Source organism: Nerophis lumbriciformis, linkage group LG13 (genome assembly GCF_033978685.3).
Source record: "Nerophis lumbriciformis linkage group LG13, RoL_Nlum_v2.1, whole genome shotgun sequence".
Taxonomy (NCBI): domain Eukaryota; kingdom Metazoa; phylum Chordata; class Actinopteri; order Syngnathiformes; family Syngnathidae; genus Nerophis; species Nerophis lumbriciformis.
In genome coordinates, this window is record NC_084560.2 from 38001401 (window position 1) to 38020595 (window position 19195).

Below are 19195 nucleotides of genomic sequence, written 5' to 3' on the forward strand. Positions count from 1 at the left end.
TAATCTTAAACTTCTTTGTCCTTGTGGTCCTCAGGACTCCGTCAAAGCAAAAGAGTCCCGACACAGAGAAGGAGATTGACATTGTGGAACTGCTTAGGAATGTGGACCCGAAAGAGTACGAGAAATATGCTCGCCTGTACGGTATCACCGACTACCGAGGCCTGTTGCAGGCCATCGAGCAGCTCAGGCAGGAGAAAGCGGACGAAAGTGAAAGACCGGTAAGAGTGACAGTTGGCTGACAATGGGATGCAAAGGAAGAACAGCAAGTAATGATTGTGGCTATTGTTGTTGTCAGGAATTGGAACGTACACCAAGAGAGACCGACGAAGACATGGCACGACTAGTGGCCGACCTGCAGAAAAGGATGGAGAGGACCGAGGTCAGTCTACCGCTGCAGCAGTGGCTTGTCTGTAGCCCAAACATGTTACAGCATCAAATTCCTAACAAGATGAGTTCTATTGTGCCATCTGTAGCCTGTCACTGTAGTGAAGGACATCTCGGATCAGTCGGTCATGGCCGACAACACGGCGATGTTTGAGTGTGAGATCACGATCAACTACCCTGAGATCAACCTGTCGTGGTACAAAGGCACCCAGAAACTGGATACCAGTGCCAAGTACGACATCAGCGTCAACGGCGATTGCCACTTGCTAAAAATTAAGCAGTGCCGGATGTCTGACCAGGGCAACTACAGGGTGGTGTGCGGACCACATATCTCCAGCGCCAAGCTCACCGTCATGGGTCAGTACTCTGCCTGGTCTTGATCAGTTATAACAGCCTACAGCAATGGTCTCCAATAGGTAGCGCAAGAGCTACCGGTAGCTCGCCACCGGATTTTAGGTAGCTCACCAAAGCATCAAAAATATTTGCTTATTAGTATTTTATTATTTATTCAATTCAGACAATGTGCCTCTACTTAATGACACATTTCCACAAAATAGTATACTACAGTGGTTCTCATACTTTAGTCAACAAGTACCACCTCAGAAAACAATTGGGTCTCCAAGTACCACCATAATGATCACCATTAAAATACAATAGTGTAGTAGGCCTAAATATTTATTAAAAACAAGGGTATTTTATTATATTTAATATTTTGGCCACTGTAACATTACAAACAGTTTGAACAGTAACACTATGTTTGGATATTTGACTAAATGATTCTATGGCGTGCCACTAGTGGTTTTAGAATCACTGGTGTAAGACAGAGACCGCACTTTCATTTTGTCTAAGTAGCTGTAATTGTAATGAAAGTTGGAGAACCCTACACAGTTTGTACATGTGTGTTTGAATAATCACAACACATGAAACAATACAATAAAATGAATAAGATCCTAAAAGATAAGGCGCAGACATGCTGACGCATTCTTGACTTTTTTTCCACATTTGATGTCCTTTTTGCTCACTGACAGGATCCCTGTGGTTTTGCTCTTTCAGAGGCCGAGGTGGAGAAGCACCTGCAGGACACGTCGGGTAAGGAAGGCCAGTCGTGCGTGCTGTCTTGTCAGTTGTCCATCCCTAACCTAGAAGCCCAGTGGTTTAAGAACGGCCAGCAGTTAGAGATGAAGGGAAGGTTTACGTCTGAGGTCAAACACAAAGTTCAGAAGCTTTATATTAGAGACCTGAAGACCGACGACCAGGGTCGATACACCTGCAAGTACAAGAACCTGCAGTCCTCAGCAGACCTCTGGGTGGAAGGTTTGTACCAGGAAACCTTCTTGACTTTCTTCTGGATGCTTTTTCACTAACCCTCTTCTGACATCTCCTCATCAAACCCAAACTAATTTGGGACTTTAGTTTCTGTATCATCCTCTTTCTGGGAGTGTTTCTTTCTTCCTTAACATCAATATTTTCAACATCCTCCCATTAGTTGTCTTCTTCCATCTACCTCGACTCGACTCCATCAGTACGTCATCCTAACATCCTCTGATGGCCCTTCCTAACCTTCCTGTGGATGTTGTCTTTCACATTTCTTTCCGGTGCCTTCTCAGCTGTGACAAACGTGTTCACATCTTTGTCCCTTTTAGTCGAACAAATTCATTTCACCAAACGCATCCACAATGTCGAAGTCAGCGAGCGACAGTCGGCCACATTCGAGTGTGAGGTGTCCTTTGACAACGCTATCGTGTCGTGGTACAAAGACACCTGGGAACTGAAAGAATGTCCTAAGTACAACTTCCGAAGTGAGGGCCGAAGACATTTCATGGTCATACGAAACGTGACCATCGATGACGAAGGTGCGTAGAGAGCGCCACAGCAGCCCGTCATGTTATTCTCTTGAGTTTTTTCATGACTGAAGTTTCCATGGTCGTCCCATGTAGGCGTGTACTCTGTGATTGTGAGGTTGGAGCCCAGAGGAGAGGCTAAGAGCACAGCTGAGCTTTATTTATCTGGAAAAGGTACAGTTGATAGTCAGCTGCCACCTTTAGATTGACTCTCTTTTAGTGTTTAACGCCTTCTCCGCTCTTCCCCCTTTCTCAGAGATCCAATTAGCAATGGTCCCCTTTGGTAAGTATTTTCCTTTTGAGAACAGTTAAAGAGTATTTTAGAAGATGGGGGTGTTTGTCTTTTTTTTAATGAAATATTTCCTTTTTATGGTTACTAACAAAAACAAGTGTCTTTGTTAAGTTCTTGATGGAAACGTCAACATTAAAATATTATGCCAACTGTGTTGTGTCAGACCAGAGGCACTGGAACTTCTCGCAGCTTGCACATTAGTTAGAAGCTAGCAACTCTTGAGCACTTTTTGTAGTTATGTTTTGTTGACTTTTTGAATGTTTTTGTCTTTGTATTATTGGTAGATTTTTGGGATACTTTACTTTGACAATCGAGAGATTTGTAACAGTCAGTCTAAAAACAGAGGTGGGTAGAGTAGCCAAAAATTGTATTGAAGTACAAGTACTGTTACTTTAGAGAAATCCGACTCAAGTGAAAGTAAAACATAGCCGTTCAAATATTTACTTGTGTAAAGTAAGTCGTTAGATAGTGGAAAAAAACTACTCAAGTACTGAGAAAATGGTGAGTAACTTCTGATTTATTTTGCAGCTATTTTCTAATGGTACAGTACTTGCATCACAACCATAGTTGGTGTGTGTGTGCCTGTGCGTGAGAAACAGAAACACTGGTACAATGTGTAGCCTACTACGAATGATGCACATTTTACTTTTGATGATATAACAGAGCTAATGTCAGCATAAGCACAGCTAAAAGATAAAAAAAAACATCTACAACTTACGGCAAGGTGGTTTCTCTCATTGCAAGTGGAATGCTTATAGGCTGAAAAGTGAATATTTATATGTACATTGATGACAGCGCATGACATTTCTGTTCTTTTTGTAGTTTGTAAAGTAAATATTGATTGTTCGTTGCTGTCAGTTTCTTCATTGCTACGAGCCTTTTTCCTTTTTACAGTAATGCTGACAGTATTTTCAAGCTCTGTTGGATTGGTAAAATGCACTCAAACGTTATATTCATGCAGTGATCAGAATGAAACTCAAATTCAACAGAGTAAAAGTTGCATTTCATCTTCACAAAAATACTCAAGTAGAGTAAAAAACCATGTTGCATTAAAGCTTCTTTGACAAGTACAATTTATCCAGGATGTTACTAAAGTAAATGTAACCGAGTTACGACCCACTTCTGTTTAAACTTCATGCTAGCTTAATGTTCCCCGAGCTTTACAGTTTTGGCAGATTTGGGGGCACACATGCAGGTGCGCAGCATAGCGGACTGTATTGCAATCTATCTTCCGAAGTTAGATTTCACAGACTTTTTATAATAGAAGGAAATAGAAAGAATCCAAAGGAATCCATAGTTTAATCCACAATCCCCGCTTTCCTTAAAGAGGAACTGCACTTTTTTTGGAAGTTTGCCTATCGTTCACAATCCTTATGAGAGAAAAAAGGACAAAAGTTTTGTTTTTGTTTTCTTCACATTCTAACGTATAGAAATTGGCTCGTTCTTGGTGGCTAGCAATGCAGTTAATGGGAGCAATCCGTTCTACCTCTAAATAACTTTTAAAATGCGTTCAAAATCAACAATACTTCATTTACATTCCGTAACCTGTATAAAAACCAAGCTGTGTTGACATTGTTCTTGTAAGAGCAAACACTGAAGAACTATGTTTCTAATTGATACTGACTGAAAAACAAGAACAATCATATTACAGTATCTGTAATATCATAATTTGTTTGTACACAGCTAACTCGGCAGCGTATGTACTGTAGTATACGGTGATGTGCTTCATGTATCATGATCAATAGTAAAGTGACTTACTCGTCCGTTTGGTCCAGTTGGCCGTGGATGTTTCCAGTTGATTTGGGTAAACAATCCATTAATTCAGCATAGCTTGGCCCAGAGTTCCAGATTTGCAGCGTGACCATTGTGCACTCTCTCGACTTCCGTCTACTCCAACGTTTCAGCCTCTTCTTCGTGCTTGCTTCTATAAGCAGCTCTGTATATTTAGTTTCCAAAAGATAAGGTTGTGAATCCTCATTTGTCCAAAAATAGTCGTCTTCATTGTCTTTTACAAAGTCTGCCATGACTAGAAAACACTCTCGCGTTTGATTCTGGGTGTAGGAAAAAATTTGTTGCAGGAAGACGAAAGTGCGCTGCTATGGGAACTGTAAATATTGTACATATTACATATTGTTATGATTGTGTCTGTTATTACATTGTATATAGTTTAGCAGTGTGTATATAAAATGTTGATGGAGGGTTTTGAAAAGACGCGTGTTCTTGTCTCTCATATTAATTGTGAATGATTCCCCGAAGTCTACTTCCCCTTTAAAGTAATGGTAGAGGAGACACTGTAGCTGTAGTAAATAAGTCACTTTCTACAGAAGATCATGATTATAAAGGTTGTCCAGGGTGATCCTACCTTCACCCTTAATCTAGCTGCTCTTCTGAGAAAGAAAGCTTTATTTCTGTAATGAAACAAATTACTTCATTTGGCTGTAGATGTGCAAGACTCGTCAGTTCAGAGGCCCGAGGAGCCCTCGCCAATAGAGATTCAAGGTAAGCCAGAGCGCAGTGTTCAACGCCACGACCACTGGAGTTGAGAATAATGTCAGTGTCTTTTGTCTCCTAAAGAATCAGCCGAATTCTATCAATACACAGAAGAAATTGAACATACAGGTATTCCTGTTCATTCTTATTCAAATAAATGTCTTTGCGAGAAATATTTTACCTTCTAGAAAGCCACTAATCCTGGGGCATCCATATTTTTTCCACTAAGGGCAGCATGTAGTGAATTAAAGGGTGTAGGGGCTCCTTTGTTCAAAATGTACTTGATTTATCATAATAAAATCAAATCATAGTGGGAGATATGATGTTGTTAAATTAGTGTAAAGAAGGAGCAAGCCTACATCTCAGCATTGTGGCCTTGGTGACGAAAGGACCCTATTAAAACGGTTTCTCCTCATTGTTATTCTTTAGTAATATTGTTTTTTTTATTTACAATTTGAAACAATGCAGAAGTCCGTAAAGAAGTAGGGACAAGCGCAGCCTATTTAATCCTGCCATTTTACATGCAAGTACTGATCATAATAAAAAGATAACAAAAATCGTCAAATAGTTAATTAAATAAACTAATAAGAACGGGACAAGCAGTAGAAAATGGATGGATGGATATTTAGTTAATTATTGAGTAGAGTTATTAATTACTATTATTGTTTACAACTATTATTACTATTCTGGCAACTAAATCAGCTGTTAAAGGGTTTTAACTAAATAATTTGACCAATAAAAAAGTGTATCCTGTTGAAAATTATTTACATGATGCACAGATATCTTCAAAGACTACACTCTTTTTCTTTTCTTTTCTTTTTGTTTTTGTTTTTACCAAATACCACCTCAGAATAAATTTGGCTCTCCAAGTACCACCCTAATGACCAACATTTAAATACAGTAGCATTGTAGGCCTAAGTATTCATTAAAAACAAGACAGAGGCTTTATTTAACAAGTATATTTAATGTTTTTTGCCACTGTAACATTACACACAGTTTGAACAGTAACACTGTGTTTTAATACAGGAAAATAAAACACTGTACTTTAATCAAATGATTATTTGGCGTACCACTAGATGGAGCCCGCGTACCATTAATGGTACACATACCACAGTTTGAGAATTCCTGCTGTAAGACACAGAGGTAGCTGGCAATTTTAGTTTGCTAGTGACATTTTTCCATCGTGTTTATTTTTCTGTGTGCAAATGGCCGCCAGGCCACACTTTGGGAGCCACTGCCCTCTAGGATCCATGTCATCTTTGCATGCTAAGTCACAGGATTGGATCTGTCCTATACACTGTACTGTATGTGACGTTCTTTTGTAGACACTTTGCTCTACGATCTTTTTTGTTGTATACTGTACTGCAAAACCACCCAAAAAGTCTTACAATCCCTTGTATTGACCATGCAGTCACTAATGCATGAATCGCATAAAATCAATGTTTCATTACTAATAAATGACTCTTTCTTTGTTTCTCATCACTAATGTTGTTTTTGTCCCGTCTCCTCCCACACCATGTGGCTGTCTTCATGTTTAAGTGTGTGAGATTGTGTTGATTGGACCTGGATACACATGTTGAGGTCTTCATTCTGTCTCCCTTAGCTTCCTGTTGTTTATCACTTCCCATTTCAAGTGTCCAATGTTTGACTTGTTCACTCTCATAGTCAGGTTCCTCTCCCTGAGGTTGTTTGGATGCATAGAACTGACCCATTGTGATTCCAAACAACTGATCATGCTTCTCTGTGTTTCCCACCCAACAGTTGTCCAGGAGACAGTGGAGCCCCATGAAGTGGGAGTGGAAGTGATAGAGGAAAAGCATTTCGAAGGTACCTAAGATTTAGACGTTTTCCTGTGTACTGCGGATTTCTCACAGACTTGGTATCCTGCCCTTTGCTATAAAGTCTTCTGAAAGTGTCTCATTCTGCTCTCCGTCCTATTTCTAAACTTGTCCTTGTCTCTGTTTTTGTCACATTCATGTTTTCCTGTCCTCTTTCTGTCTGAAACTAACATGGTGAGTTTCTCTTAAGTGACCAAAGACGAGGAGCAAGAACTCAAGGTGGCGGCAGCTAAGAAGAAAGAGGCGCCACCTAAAGGTACCGTCATGCATGGCAGTTAACTTTATACCCAAACCGTCAGCTTGTCTGTTTTACCTGGTGTACATGGTAGGCTTTGTTGTGCCTGTTGTACATGAGAGGCTGTGTTGTACCTGGTTTACCCGAGAGCCTGTGTTATACCTGGTGTATATGAGAGGCTGGGGCCATACTGTAGAGGATTGACTGAACTGTTGATGTTGCAGTGAATCTTCTGAAAGTGTCTCATTCTGCTCTCCGTCCTATTTCTAAACTTGTCCTTGTCTCTGTTTTTGTCACATTCATGTTTGCTTGTCCTCTTTCTGTCTGAAACTAACATGATGAGTTTCTCTTAAGTGACCAAAGACGAGGAGCAAGGACTCAAGGTGGCGGCAGCTAAGAAGAAAGAGGCGCCACCTAAAGGTACCGTCATGCATGGCAGTTAACTTTGTACCCAAACCGTCAGCTTGTCTGTGTTTTACCTGGTGTACATGAGAGGCTTTGTTGTGCCTGTTGTACATGAGAGGCTGTGTTGTACCTGGTTTACCTGAGAGCCTGTGTTATACCTGGTGTATATGAGAGGCTGGGGCTGGGGCCATACTGTAGAGGATTGACTGAACTGTTGATGTTGCAGTGAATCTTCTGAAAGTGTCTCATTCTGCTCTCCGTCCTATTTCTAAACTTGTCCTTGTCTCTGTTTTTGTCACATTCATGTTTGCTTGTCCTCTTTCTGTCTGAAACTAACATGATGAGTTTCTCTTAAGTGACCAAAGACGAAGAGCAAGAACTCAAGGTGGCGGCAGCTAAGAAGAAAGAGGCGCCACCTAAAGGTACCGTCATGCATGGCGGTTAACTTTGTACCCAAACCGTCAGCTTGTCTGTGTTTTACCTGGTGTACATGAGAGGCTTTGTTGTGCCTGTTGTACATGAGAGGCTGTGTTGTACCTGGTTTACCTGAGAGCCTGTGTTATACCTGGTGTATATGAGAGGCTGGGGCTGGGGCCATACTGTAGAGGATTGACTGAACTGTTGATGTTGCAGTGAATCTTCTGAAAGTGTCTCATTCTGCTCTCCGTCCTATTTCTAAACTTGTCCTTGTCTCTGTTTTTGTCACATTCATGTTTGCTTGTCCCCTTTCTGTCTGAAACTAACATGATGAGTTTCTCTTAAGTGACCAAAGACGAAGAGCAAGAACTCAAGGTGGCGGCAGCTAAGAAGAAAGAGGCGCCACCTAAAGGTACCGTCATGCATGGCGGTTAACTTTGTACCCAAACCGTCAGCTTGTCTGTGTTTTACCTGGTGTACATGAGAGGCTTTGTTGTGCCTGTTGTACATGAGAGGCTGTGTTGTACCTGGTTTACCCGAGAGCCTGTGTTATACCTGGTGTATATGAGAGGCTGGGGCTGGGGCCATTCTGTAGAGGATTGACTGAACTGTTGATGTTGCAGTGAATCTTCTGAAAGTGTCTCATTCTGCTCTCCGTCCTATTTCTAAACTTGTCCTTGTCTCTGTTTTTGTCACATTCATGTTTGCTTGTCCTCTTTCTGTCTGAAACTAACATGATGAGTTTCTCTTAAGTGACCAAAGACGAAGAGCAAGAACTCAAGGTGGCGGCAGCTAAGAAGAAAGAGGCGCCACCTAAAGGTACCGTCATGCATGGCGGTTAACTTTGTACCCAAACCGTCAGCTTGTCTGTGTTTTACCTGGTGTACATGAGAGGCTTTGTTGTGCCTGTTGTACATGAGAGGCTGTGTTGTACCTGGTTTACCCGAGAGCCTGTGTTATACCTGGTGTATATGAGAGGCTGGGGCTGGGGCCATACTGTAGAGGATTGACTGAACTGTTGATGTTGCAGTGAATCTTCTGAAGGTGTCTCATTCTGCTCTCCGTCCTATTTCTAAACTTGTCCTTGTCTCTGTTTTTGTCACATTCATGTTTTCTTGTCCTCTTTCTGCCTGAAACTAACATGATGAGTTTCTCTTAAGTGACCAAAGACGAGGAGCAAGAACTCAAGGTGGCGGCAGCTAAGAAGAAAGAGGCGCCACCTAAAGGTACCGTCATGCATGGCGGTTAACATTGTACCCAAACCATCAGCTTGTCTGTGTTTTACCTGGTGTACATGAGAGGCTTTGTTGTGCCTGTTGTACATGAGAGGCTGTGTTGTACCTGGTTTACCCGAGAGCCTGTGTTATACCTTGTGTATATGGGAGGCTGGGGCTGGGGCCATACTTTAGAGGATTGACTGAACTGTTGATGTTGCAGTGACTAAAGAACCAGTGGAGATGAAGCTTCCTGTGGTTTCAGTACCAGAGAAGAAAGTTTCTGCTGTTAAAGGTAGACTTTGACTTTGTGAGAGACTGTTTTTACATCCGTGATCTCTAACATGTCTAACTCTATCTTCAAAGAACCAGAGGAGCCCAAAAAGCCAGCTCTTCCCTCACCACCGCTGGAGCCCAGTGTGCCAAAGAAAGGTACTTTTAGCACTCTTGTTCCCTACTGTTGCTTGGGGTCCCCTAAAGGTGGTCTCTCACTTCTTGTTAGCCATCTGGCTTCAGTTGTGTTGTTTGTCCTTGGTGTTGCAATCGTCACTCTTTAGGGTGCTGTCCCAACCTTTGCACATGCACCCCATCAGTGTGTGCTAACCTTAGATCATGTTTGTGTTGCTCACCTGAAGATGAACCCAAACCAGCAGAGCCTAAAAAGTCAGTGCCTGTTGCTAAGCCTAAACCTGAGGCCAAGGTTGTAGCAAAGGCTGAGCTGGAGCCGGAAGCTAAGCCAGTACCGTTGAAGAAACCGACATCGCCACCTCCCAAAGGTACTCTCTTTCTTTTCTGGACAGTTTTTCTTTGTTTGTGTGCGTCTTTGCTTCTAAAATGGAAGCTCATCTTTGAATCAAATACTTTGAATGTTGCTTTAAGTCCCGGAAGAACCTACCAAGATAAAGTCAGAACTTGAACCTGAAACACCAAAATCAGAGCCAGAAAAAAGAAAACCTCAAGTAGGTAAACCTGAGGAACCAGTGTTTTTGGTGCCACCCAAACCAGAGCCTGTAATGAAAAAACATGAAGCACCAGAGACTAAGATTTTGAAAGTAGAACCACCTGCACCAAAAGAACCTGCCAAGAAAGGTACACTTCATCAACCGTTGGTCTTCTCTTTGTCTTCTTAAGTCTTAACTGCCTGTCTTGTCTCCTTGAAATCATAACGTACATAATGTAAGATTTCATTTCAAAGTGCCAGAGGAACTAGCCAAGAAGAAGGCTGCTGCAGTCCTGCAGAAGGTTGACAAAACAGAAACACAAACACCACAGAAGAAGCCTCTGGTCACAAAAGGTACTTGAAACTCAGCGGGTTGTCAATCATCCAAATCATCTCTCAAAGAGCTCAGTCTTAAATGCATTTTAAATGCTGGTTGTGTGTTGGACACAGCTAACCTCTGCATCTCTAAGAGAAGTTGTCCATTGCGTACAGTAGATCTCAGTGTGCCATTACACGTTTGTGTGCCCTCTATATATTCTTCTTTCAATGGTGTTCTTTCAAGTTCCCGTGGAAGCAAAAATTGCAGAAGAACCAAAAGCAGTCAAAAAGGTAGAAGCTGCTATTGTTCCACCCAAACAAGAGCCAGCAGAGCGTGAAAAAGGTACATTGATGTTGCTTACTCTCTTGAGCTTGAATGTCTATTTCTGTTTAAAGTCTGCTTGTATGAGGACAACCTCATGATATATTTTATCTTTACTATTAACTTTAACTGTAACTATAACCTGATGTCTTTGTGTGAGTGTGTGCGCCAGCACGTTCTATTGCTCTTCATGTGCTCCGCATGTTGTTCTTCAAACCTTCAAGATTTGGAGCCCAAACTGGATCTTGTATGTGAAGATGAGGCCGCACCTCGAAAACAACCTCAGAAAATGCTTAATGAGGTTGTGATATCAATGACTGAAGCAGATAGCTTTCCTCCTGAGAAAGTAAATGAGAAGATTTCAGAGAAAACACATGAGAAAATCCCAGAGAAGCTTCCAGATAGAAAACCTGGGAAAATACCTGAGAAGCTTCCAAATAAAATACAAGAGAAATTACCTGAGAAGCTTCCAGATAAAATACAAGAGAAATTACCTGAGAAGCTTCCAGATAAAATACAAGAGAAGGTACCTGAAAAGCTACCAGATAAAATACAAGAGAAATTACCTGAGAAGCTTCCAGATAAAATACAAGAGAAATTACCTGAGAAGCTTCCAGATGAAATACAAGAGAAGGTACCTGAAAAGCTACCAGATAAAACACATGAGAAAGTACCAGAGAGGCTTCGAGAAACAAAACCTGAGAAAGCACTCCGGAAGCTTCCAGGGAAAACACACGAGAAAGTATCAGAGAAGATTCCAGATACCAAACCTGAGAAAGTACCTGAAATCCTTCCAGATAAAATACACGAGAAAGTACCAGAAAATATTCCAGTTAAAAAACCTGAAAAAGTACTTGGGAAGCTTCCGGAAAAAACACATGAGAAAGTACTAAAGAAGCTACCAGAAATAAAACCTGAGAAAGTTCCTCAGAAACTTATAGAGAAAATACATGAGAAAATACCTGAGAAGCTTCTAGATAAAATACCTGTACCTGAGAAGCTTCCAGTTAGAGAACCTGAGGAAGCACCCAAGAAGCTTCCAGAGAAAACACATGAGAAAGTATCAGAGAAGCTTCCAGAAGGAAAACCTGAGAAAGATCCAGAAAAGCTTCCAGATCAAACATGTGAGAAAGTACTAGAAAAGCTTTCAGATAGTAAACCTGAGAAAATACCTGAGAAGATTCCAGAGAAAACACCTGAGAAGCTTCCAGATAGAAAACATGACAAAGTACCAGAGAAGCTTCCAGATAGAAAACCTGACAAAGTACCGGAGAAGCTTCCGGGGAGAAAACCTGAGCAGATACCTCAGAAGCTTCCAGATAAAACACATGAAAAAGTATGTGAGAAGCTTCCAGATAAAACACCTGTGACACTTCCAGATAGCAAACTTGAGGAATTACCTGAGATGCTTCCAGATAAAACACACAATAAAAAAACAGAGAAGCTTCCTCAGAATGCTGATACAGTTCGGACACCCCAGAAAACGGGGGAAGAAGTCTTTGGCAAAGTGTCTGAAAAGGTTGCTGAAAAGCTTCCGATAAAGCTACCAGAGAGCAGCGTTTTTGAGGAGAAGCCTATTCGGGTTACCCAAAAAGCAAAAGAATATGAGGTGGTTTCCATGTTGAAACATGAGAAGGTTTCCAAGGAACATTCCGATAAAATGTTCTTTGGAGTTGTCGAAATCAAGCAGGAAGTAGTGGATCATTCAGCCACAGGTACAGCAAAGGCAACACTTCTTCTATTCTTTCCCTCTTCTTCATGCATGCTATATCATGTCTACTTTTAAAAGTAGAAACCAGCCTGAACTAAACTCTTCCGTAACATCTGACTCACCTCTGGTTTTGACAGCTGTTCGTTCGTCTGCTCTTGAGTTTGTGGCCTTTGTTTGTCTATTTATCTTGTCTCATCTCTTCTTCTTCTGCAAACATGCTACCTTGGATAACAAAACTGTTTGGCATTGAAGAAATAGAAAGGATTGCAAAGATTCAACTTTCAGAGGTTGAACAAGAGAAGGAGAAAGTCTCTCCACAAGAACAAGGTATCCAGCAATTTAAAATTCGACAAACAATTAAGAAATATGACCTGAAGTATTCACCGTCAGTTGTTGTTGTGTTGTTGTGCCTAACACTTATGTTTGTGCTCTGTCGTCACTTCTTGGCGCCGCCGCATGACGCCTTGTCTTCCTCTTTTTGCCTCAGTGAGGGTCTTTGAGATTGAGGCGCAACAGGAAGTTTATCATGTGACCGAGAAGGTGTCTCCCACAGAGAGGCTACTGTCAAATGAGGAGATGGGAGAACCAGCCCAAGTGTCGTACGAGAGGCCTGTGTCCCCTGTGGGCCACATGAAGGTTTCTTTGTCTCAGGTGGAAGTCTTGACTGAGATGCTGACACAAAGAAATAAAATGTCTGAACTGCGAGGCGAGATGACTGACATTACCATCAGTAAGGAGAGCGGAATCACTCCACAACCAATCAAAGATATAACTGTAGAGGGCGCCCAGGAGTCTAAAAGTGAGAAAGCTCCAGAGAAGGAACCTACAAAAGACAAACAAATTACACTATCGAGAGATGAGGTGAAAGACACACGCCTGTCAGGCAAAAAGCAGAAGACAGTCAAGAAAGAAAGCAGGTCAACTGTTCAAAGAGAAAGGAAGGACAAAACTGCAAGAGATGACACACACACAACATTTCAGACTTTCCAAGGCAAACAAGAAGTAGAAGAAGAGACGATTCCAACTTCCTTGGAGGACAAACAAAGGCAAACTCCAAAAGGGAGTCTTGTCGTTGAGCACAGCGACATCATTGCTGCCGGGTTAAAAGATGAACATTCAGCACTGATCCACAAGTCAGCTAAGAAACATGAGTTACCTAGGAAGAAACAGGAAACAAAAGTAGCATCTGACAGGGTTATTGACAATACTTCTCAAGTAGAAGCAGAAATGTCAGTGTCTGACATCCTGCCTCAACAGACCAAAACCACAGTGCGTGACCAAACCCTAAGAGAAGAATCAAGTCCTCAAATAGAAATCACTACCCAAAAGAAACCTTCAATCATCACCAAGAAAAGAGAAGAGAAGGAAGAAGTACCTAGCGAAGCTACTCCCAGAGGTACAGTTTGGGTAGTCTTCATGTGCAACCACCAGAAGCCATTACTTCAACCTCATCCCATCACTCTGTCTTCCACATTGTCCTCATTTTTTTTTTCACACAGAAGCATCTGTCTTTCTTGCTTATATTCCCCTTGAATATTAATATCTTGCGTTTTTTTTGTTAAAGAAGCCACGGTGTTGCCTATCCATCTGGAGATGCTGGAAAGAGAAACTGAGAGAGGTAGAGCAACAACAATGTTCGCATTTAGCGTGTTGTCTTTTTGTCCACTCATACTAAGATGTCTGTGTTGTCTTGTCCTAATCTCTTGGCACCGCCCCATGGTGCTTTCATTAACTTTACCCCACAATCCTCCTCCTCTAGTGTCTGTAAAAGGAGCACCAAGTAAGGTGCCCGGCAGCTTCTTCTCTGAGACAGCACCTCATGTCCACATGGGAGAGGCAAGAGAAGAAGAACATGACAAAAAGGACAGAATCTCGGAAGCTGGAGGCGAACAATCTGTTACTGATGGTTCTGAGACACAGGCCTTTCAAACAGAGTGTAAAGAACTAGCTGAAGTAAAAAAGCATAAAAGTGTCTTTGTTAAGAAAATACCATCACCAGCTTTACCTGTAGAGAGCATTAAAAAAACAGTAGAAGTTAAAAACAAGGAATGTGGAAAGGAGCTAAAACAAGTGGAACATTGTGGAGAACATCGGTTCAAATTCTCAGATAGACATGAGAGGAAGTTGACAGCTTTGCCTGACAACAATTTTCTGAATATAGTCACACAAAGACACAAACCTGACAGACCGCCTTCAGTTAGTCCTCTTTTAAAGTCCAAACACCAGGACGGCAACTCTACTTCTGTTACTAGGTGTGGAGCATTAGCACCTGTATCCCAGCTAGCATATCTAAAAGCAGTGGAGGATGAGGAGGATAAAAAACAGTTAGAAGAAGCCGTCAAGGATAAAGGGTTAGAAGATGTTATCTTCAAGTTAAACACTGCTATAAAACAAGGGCAGGACACTGAATTAAAGAGGATTAAAGAGCTTCTTCCAACAGACGCAACATCAGCATTTTCTCACGCTGACGAAATCCAGACACCAACAGAAGCTAAAAATGACTCTACTCAATCTAACGTTATAGATCTTAGTGCATCAAGTAAAGACCTTGTAAAACCGACAAGATTAAACAGAAATGAGGAAGAACGGTCCTTGTCATTTCTCACAAAAGGAAATACACATTTTGTGAGGAATACCTTAACGAAAGACTGTGTCACAGTCAAATTGGATCAGCAGGAGACTAGCACCAAAGCACAGCAGCTAAAATATGAAACCATCAACTTCAGTCCTCTCAAAGATTCCGAGTCGACAGCCAGAAGTGTGGGAATAAAAGTATTGGATCTGAATTTGGAAAGTGTTTTAGATAATTCTCCAAAGGTCTTCACAACACTGAGGGAGAGAAAAATTGATACTGTCAAAACTAAAAATGTTGTAGACGAACAAATCCCATCAACCTTAATTTCATCTGATTATTCAACACCCAACACACTTACAACACCTCTTCTGTCTGACACAGTATCAGAAAAACTGACATCATCCACAAAGCCACAAAGGAAACCCGCTGAGAGTATTGAACCAGAGCAGCTGACCATGAGCACAGCTCAAGACAAAATATTTGAAGTTGCTTCACCTTATCAGGCAGGATCAACAGGGTTCTTGTCTGAGGACACCTGTGAACCTCCAGAAGATGGAATACAAAATGTTTGTCACACAGATTCAACATCCTCACAGGTACAACATAGAGCTTTTCCTGTAAGTGACACAGCTGTTACTGGCCAAACATCACTGACAGGGGTCAATGGTGCAAAACAGACTCACTTCGTTGAGAAGATATTTAATCAGAAATCCAATAGAACAATCTCAAGTTCATTGGTAGCGCCAAAACAATCCATGGAGGTGAGCTCCACTATGTCTTTTGAGGCGCCTTTGAAGAACAAAGAGCTACTGGAAGAAACTTTACCAATAGTTTATCCTTATATTGATGAGCATATAACTGAACTGGGGCAGAAACACATCCAGAATGTTGATCAACCGATTGCATCTGAAAAAGCTGCCAGCCTGAAAAAAAGTCAGCCAGTGACAGAGGAGTATGTTAGATCTCAGAAGCTTGAGAAGACGTCGTCTGTAGTGAAAGTGGTAGCTGAGAGTACACACACAGAGAAATTTGAAGGGGAAAAATATAAACAGAGCTTAGTTTCACCTGAAGAAAGAATGACTAAATTAAGTGCAGTTCTACCAGACGAAGATAGTCATATTCCAGGGGAAATTGAGCTGGAGAATGTTAAAGTGACTGAAAGAAAAATGGCAAACATTCAGAAGGAAAAGGCGCAAAGATGTCTCGCTGCTGCTGAGAACAACATAAGTCAGGAGTCAGAAGCAAAGGACAGATATATCAGTCCAGGCAAACGGAAGAAATCAGCAGGTCAGTGTTCCTCTGCAGGTAAAAAAATATGTGAGTCAAATAAGACTGAGGATGAACGGAGTGTCGTCCAGTCTTATATAGTAACAGAAAAAGAAGACAATGCGGGCTTTTCTCCTTCAGGTGGAAAACAGCAAATAGAACAAAGAACACCAGTGATGGAGGTGGTGTCTCCTCAATCTTTAACTGTTGAGGATGGAAGGTTTATATTAGCCAGCAGGACAGATCAGGAACACATCAGTCAGCCCGGGGAGGTTTTTCAAAATATGCAAGTGTCTGTGACAACCAGAGAAGGCTTTATTTCATCTAACACCGTCACAGCTAAAGATCATATAGAAGACAAAAAAAAAGGAGCTAGTTCAGATACAGATAATATAATTAAGCATGCAAATGCACTAAAGCCATCTATGTATCAACACTCTCTGACAATGAAAGAATCCCCGGAATACTTACCTGTACAGGACTCCCTAATTCAAGCACAGAGGACTACCATACAGAAGCACATTGATGTCCAGCCCAGAGTTTCTCTGAATGAAGAGATGATAAAAGCAGAGACACCAGTGGAAGAACATACCTCCAAGCCAGAAAATCTCTTAATCAAGGAAGAAGCTCCTAAAACATTAAATATGGCGTCTGATTACAGATCAAGATCCCTGAAAGAGAAAAGACAAAGTTTAAACAAAGCAAAACACATATCTATAGAGCAACAGCAAAGCGATACCATCGTGGTTCAAGATGAATATGATCACATTTTGGAGAGAAAAAAAGAAGCCATTAGAATACTACTTTCAGAAATGCCAGCGTCTTCCGATCTTCTCAAAGACAAACAAGCTGTTGAAGGCGATGGTGTAGAATACGCAACTAAAAAAGATGTCCTTCATAGCTTGACAGAGGCAGAATTGAAGCAGGGAATAGAAATAAAACATTCTGAGACACCTGTGCTGGAAGTTATATGTCAGAGAAAACTGATCATGGAAGGAGAAACCCTGTTAGATAGTCTACAATGTCAGAGCACCCCTGAGAGTCTCATCCAAGGTGAAATGGAGAAATTAAAGACCTTTTGCACAACACACTCAACTACCAACATTGCAGACACCAGTCATACAGATACCAGAAAAAAAATAAGTCGAGAGCACATTCCGTCACCAGTATCTGTTAAAATAGAAGCCAAAGACAAGGAGAGAGTCAAAACCGTTTCTGTTGAGGTAGTACGATTAGATAAAAGACCACAAGTAGGAATAACACCTAAAGACTTAGGGCAGCAGAAATGTGCAAAAGAAGAGGAACTTAAAACAGAAACAGTGAGAGGAGACAAAACCAGCAGAGACATTTCCTTGATAGGTCAATCAGTGTTCAAAGAGCAGACAAAAGTAGGTTCAATTGTTATAGGGGAACGTGACATACCAAAGTCACAATGTGAGAATGATTCAATGGCCAATGTCAGGCAACCTTCAGTAACAGATGAAACCATACCAAAGATGGTTCGGTCAGAGGTTGGCCTTGCTGCTTTAGGGGGAGAACCTCCGCGGCAAGCTGAAACCCAAAGAAAAAAGGGGCAAGCAGTGGTTGAAGAAAAAAGGCTTTCGTCTCTGGGCGAGAAGGAAAATGTTGCCAGAGGTACAGAATAAAAAGTGTGACGTGTCACCAATCACGTGTTTTTGACCTGAGCACACGTCTTTGTGTAGCACATCTGCGTTCCATCAGCGGCCGTCGTAGTGGACGTCATTTGTTCATCTTTTCAAGAGGACGTCATGTCACATCACCCATTTCGTTTGAGCACAAAACTTGTGTCAACCCAAACAGATTGGTGTTGGCTTATCTAATTCTTAATTTGTTCAATTTGATTTCTTCTCACATCACCTATGTTCATCTGAGAAAAGTACAAACCAAGCACACTAACCTCTTCAGTGTCTGTCTGTTCGGTTGTCAGGTTTTGTTGTGCTAAGCTCTTGGTGTCAATCTTGTTGACGCTCTTGGTGTCAATCTTGTTGACACTTTTTCATTTATTTTCCAAGCTTCAGTAAAGGAGCCACCGCCAGAGCCCCAAAAAACAGCAGCCAAGCCTGCTGCTCCCCAAGAAGGTACCATCCTCTTTGAATGTCACTCTTAAGCAAGCGTAACATTTTCAAAAAAGCTCTTTGCACAAAAAGTTGAGCAGTTGAATGCTTTGAAGATGTCGATTTGTGCAATGATTTATTTACGTTGTACTTGAAGTGAGCAAAGCAACTAGACCAGTTGAAGACAAAATGCCTGACGGTGAGCAGCTGGAAATAGGAATTACCAAACCAGGTATCGAAGAACTCTTAGATTACTCTTGTAATGGCTTCTCATTACTAACGCCCTGTGTGTTTATTTTACTGCAATGTCTGATCTTTTTCTACATCGAAAGCAGTCATGCCTGTTGTAAAGGCTGAAGAGTCAACCGTGAAGGTTGTGGAAGAAGTAAAAACTGTCAGAGTGGATAAAGTGGCACCTGAGACAGGTAGACATGTTTGTTGGACCACTGAAACGGTGTTCATTCTTATTGGCCAATGTCGTTTTACAGTTTTTGTCTTGTTTTTATTGTCCAACATAAGTATGTCACTTTTTGTATTGGACAACTTTGTCATTGACATTGTGCGATGTCACAATGTTTGACAGTGTATTTATCTCAGGCCTCTAAGGTACACATAAAACTACCTAATCAAATAAGAAATTAAATAACAACTGTTTTAACCCTTGCATTAGATCAAACCAAGGGACCTGTTCAAGCACCGGCAGGAGTCAAGAAAGGTAGGAAGAACACACACCACAAATATTTTAAGTACGTAATTACATTTCACTTTCAGAGAGACATTTTTTCTTTTATAAACTCTTTGTATGTGTCTCTGTCCCTGTCCTTTATCGTGTATGTTGTTTGTCTGGTGTACTTTGACTCTTGACGTCTGGT

General features: G+C 41.3%; 1 protein-coding gene across 1 annotated transcript in view; it reads left to right on the forward strand.

The window, feature by feature from the left end:
- The window catches only part of LOC133613364 (titin-like), a 206438-nt gene that overhangs the window by 63356 nt on the left and 123887 nt on the right, over positions 1-19195 (forward strand). The window contains exons 78-105 of the mRNA XM_072914530.1: positions 35-218; positions 296-379; positions 474-741; positions 1438-1698; positions 2028-2237; positions 2322-2399; positions 2482-2508; positions 4960-5016; positions 5092-5136; positions 6769-6834; positions 7036-7101; positions 8656-8721; positions 9063-9128; positions 9340-9411; positions 9483-9548; positions 9752-9892; positions 9996-10205; positions 10312-10410; positions 10619-10717; positions 10921-12411; positions 12660-12734; positions 12895-13803; positions 13972-14025; positions 14167-17883; positions 18282-18347; positions 18481-18555; positions 18656-18748; positions 18994-19038. Coding sequence (XP_072770631.1) covers positions 35-218; positions 296-379; positions 474-741; positions 1438-1698; positions 2028-2237; positions 2322-2399; positions 2482-2508; positions 4960-5016; positions 5092-5136; positions 6769-6834; positions 7036-7101; positions 8656-8721; positions 9063-9128; positions 9340-9411; positions 9483-9548; positions 9752-9892; positions 9996-10205; positions 10312-10410; positions 10619-10717; positions 10921-12411; positions 12660-12734; positions 12895-13803; positions 13972-14025; positions 14167-17883; positions 18282-18347; positions 18481-18555; positions 18656-18748; positions 18994-19038 — 8690 coding nt within the window. The remainder of the gene's footprint in view (positions 1-34; positions 219-295; positions 380-473; positions 742-1437; positions 1699-2027; positions 2238-2321; positions 2400-2481; positions 2509-4959; positions 5017-5091; positions 5137-6768; positions 6835-7035; positions 7102-8655; positions 8722-9062; positions 9129-9339; positions 9412-9482; positions 9549-9751; positions 9893-9995; positions 10206-10311; positions 10411-10618; positions 10718-10920; positions 12412-12659; positions 12735-12894; positions 13804-13971; positions 14026-14166; positions 17884-18281; positions 18348-18480; positions 18556-18655; positions 18749-18993; positions 19039-19195) is intronic.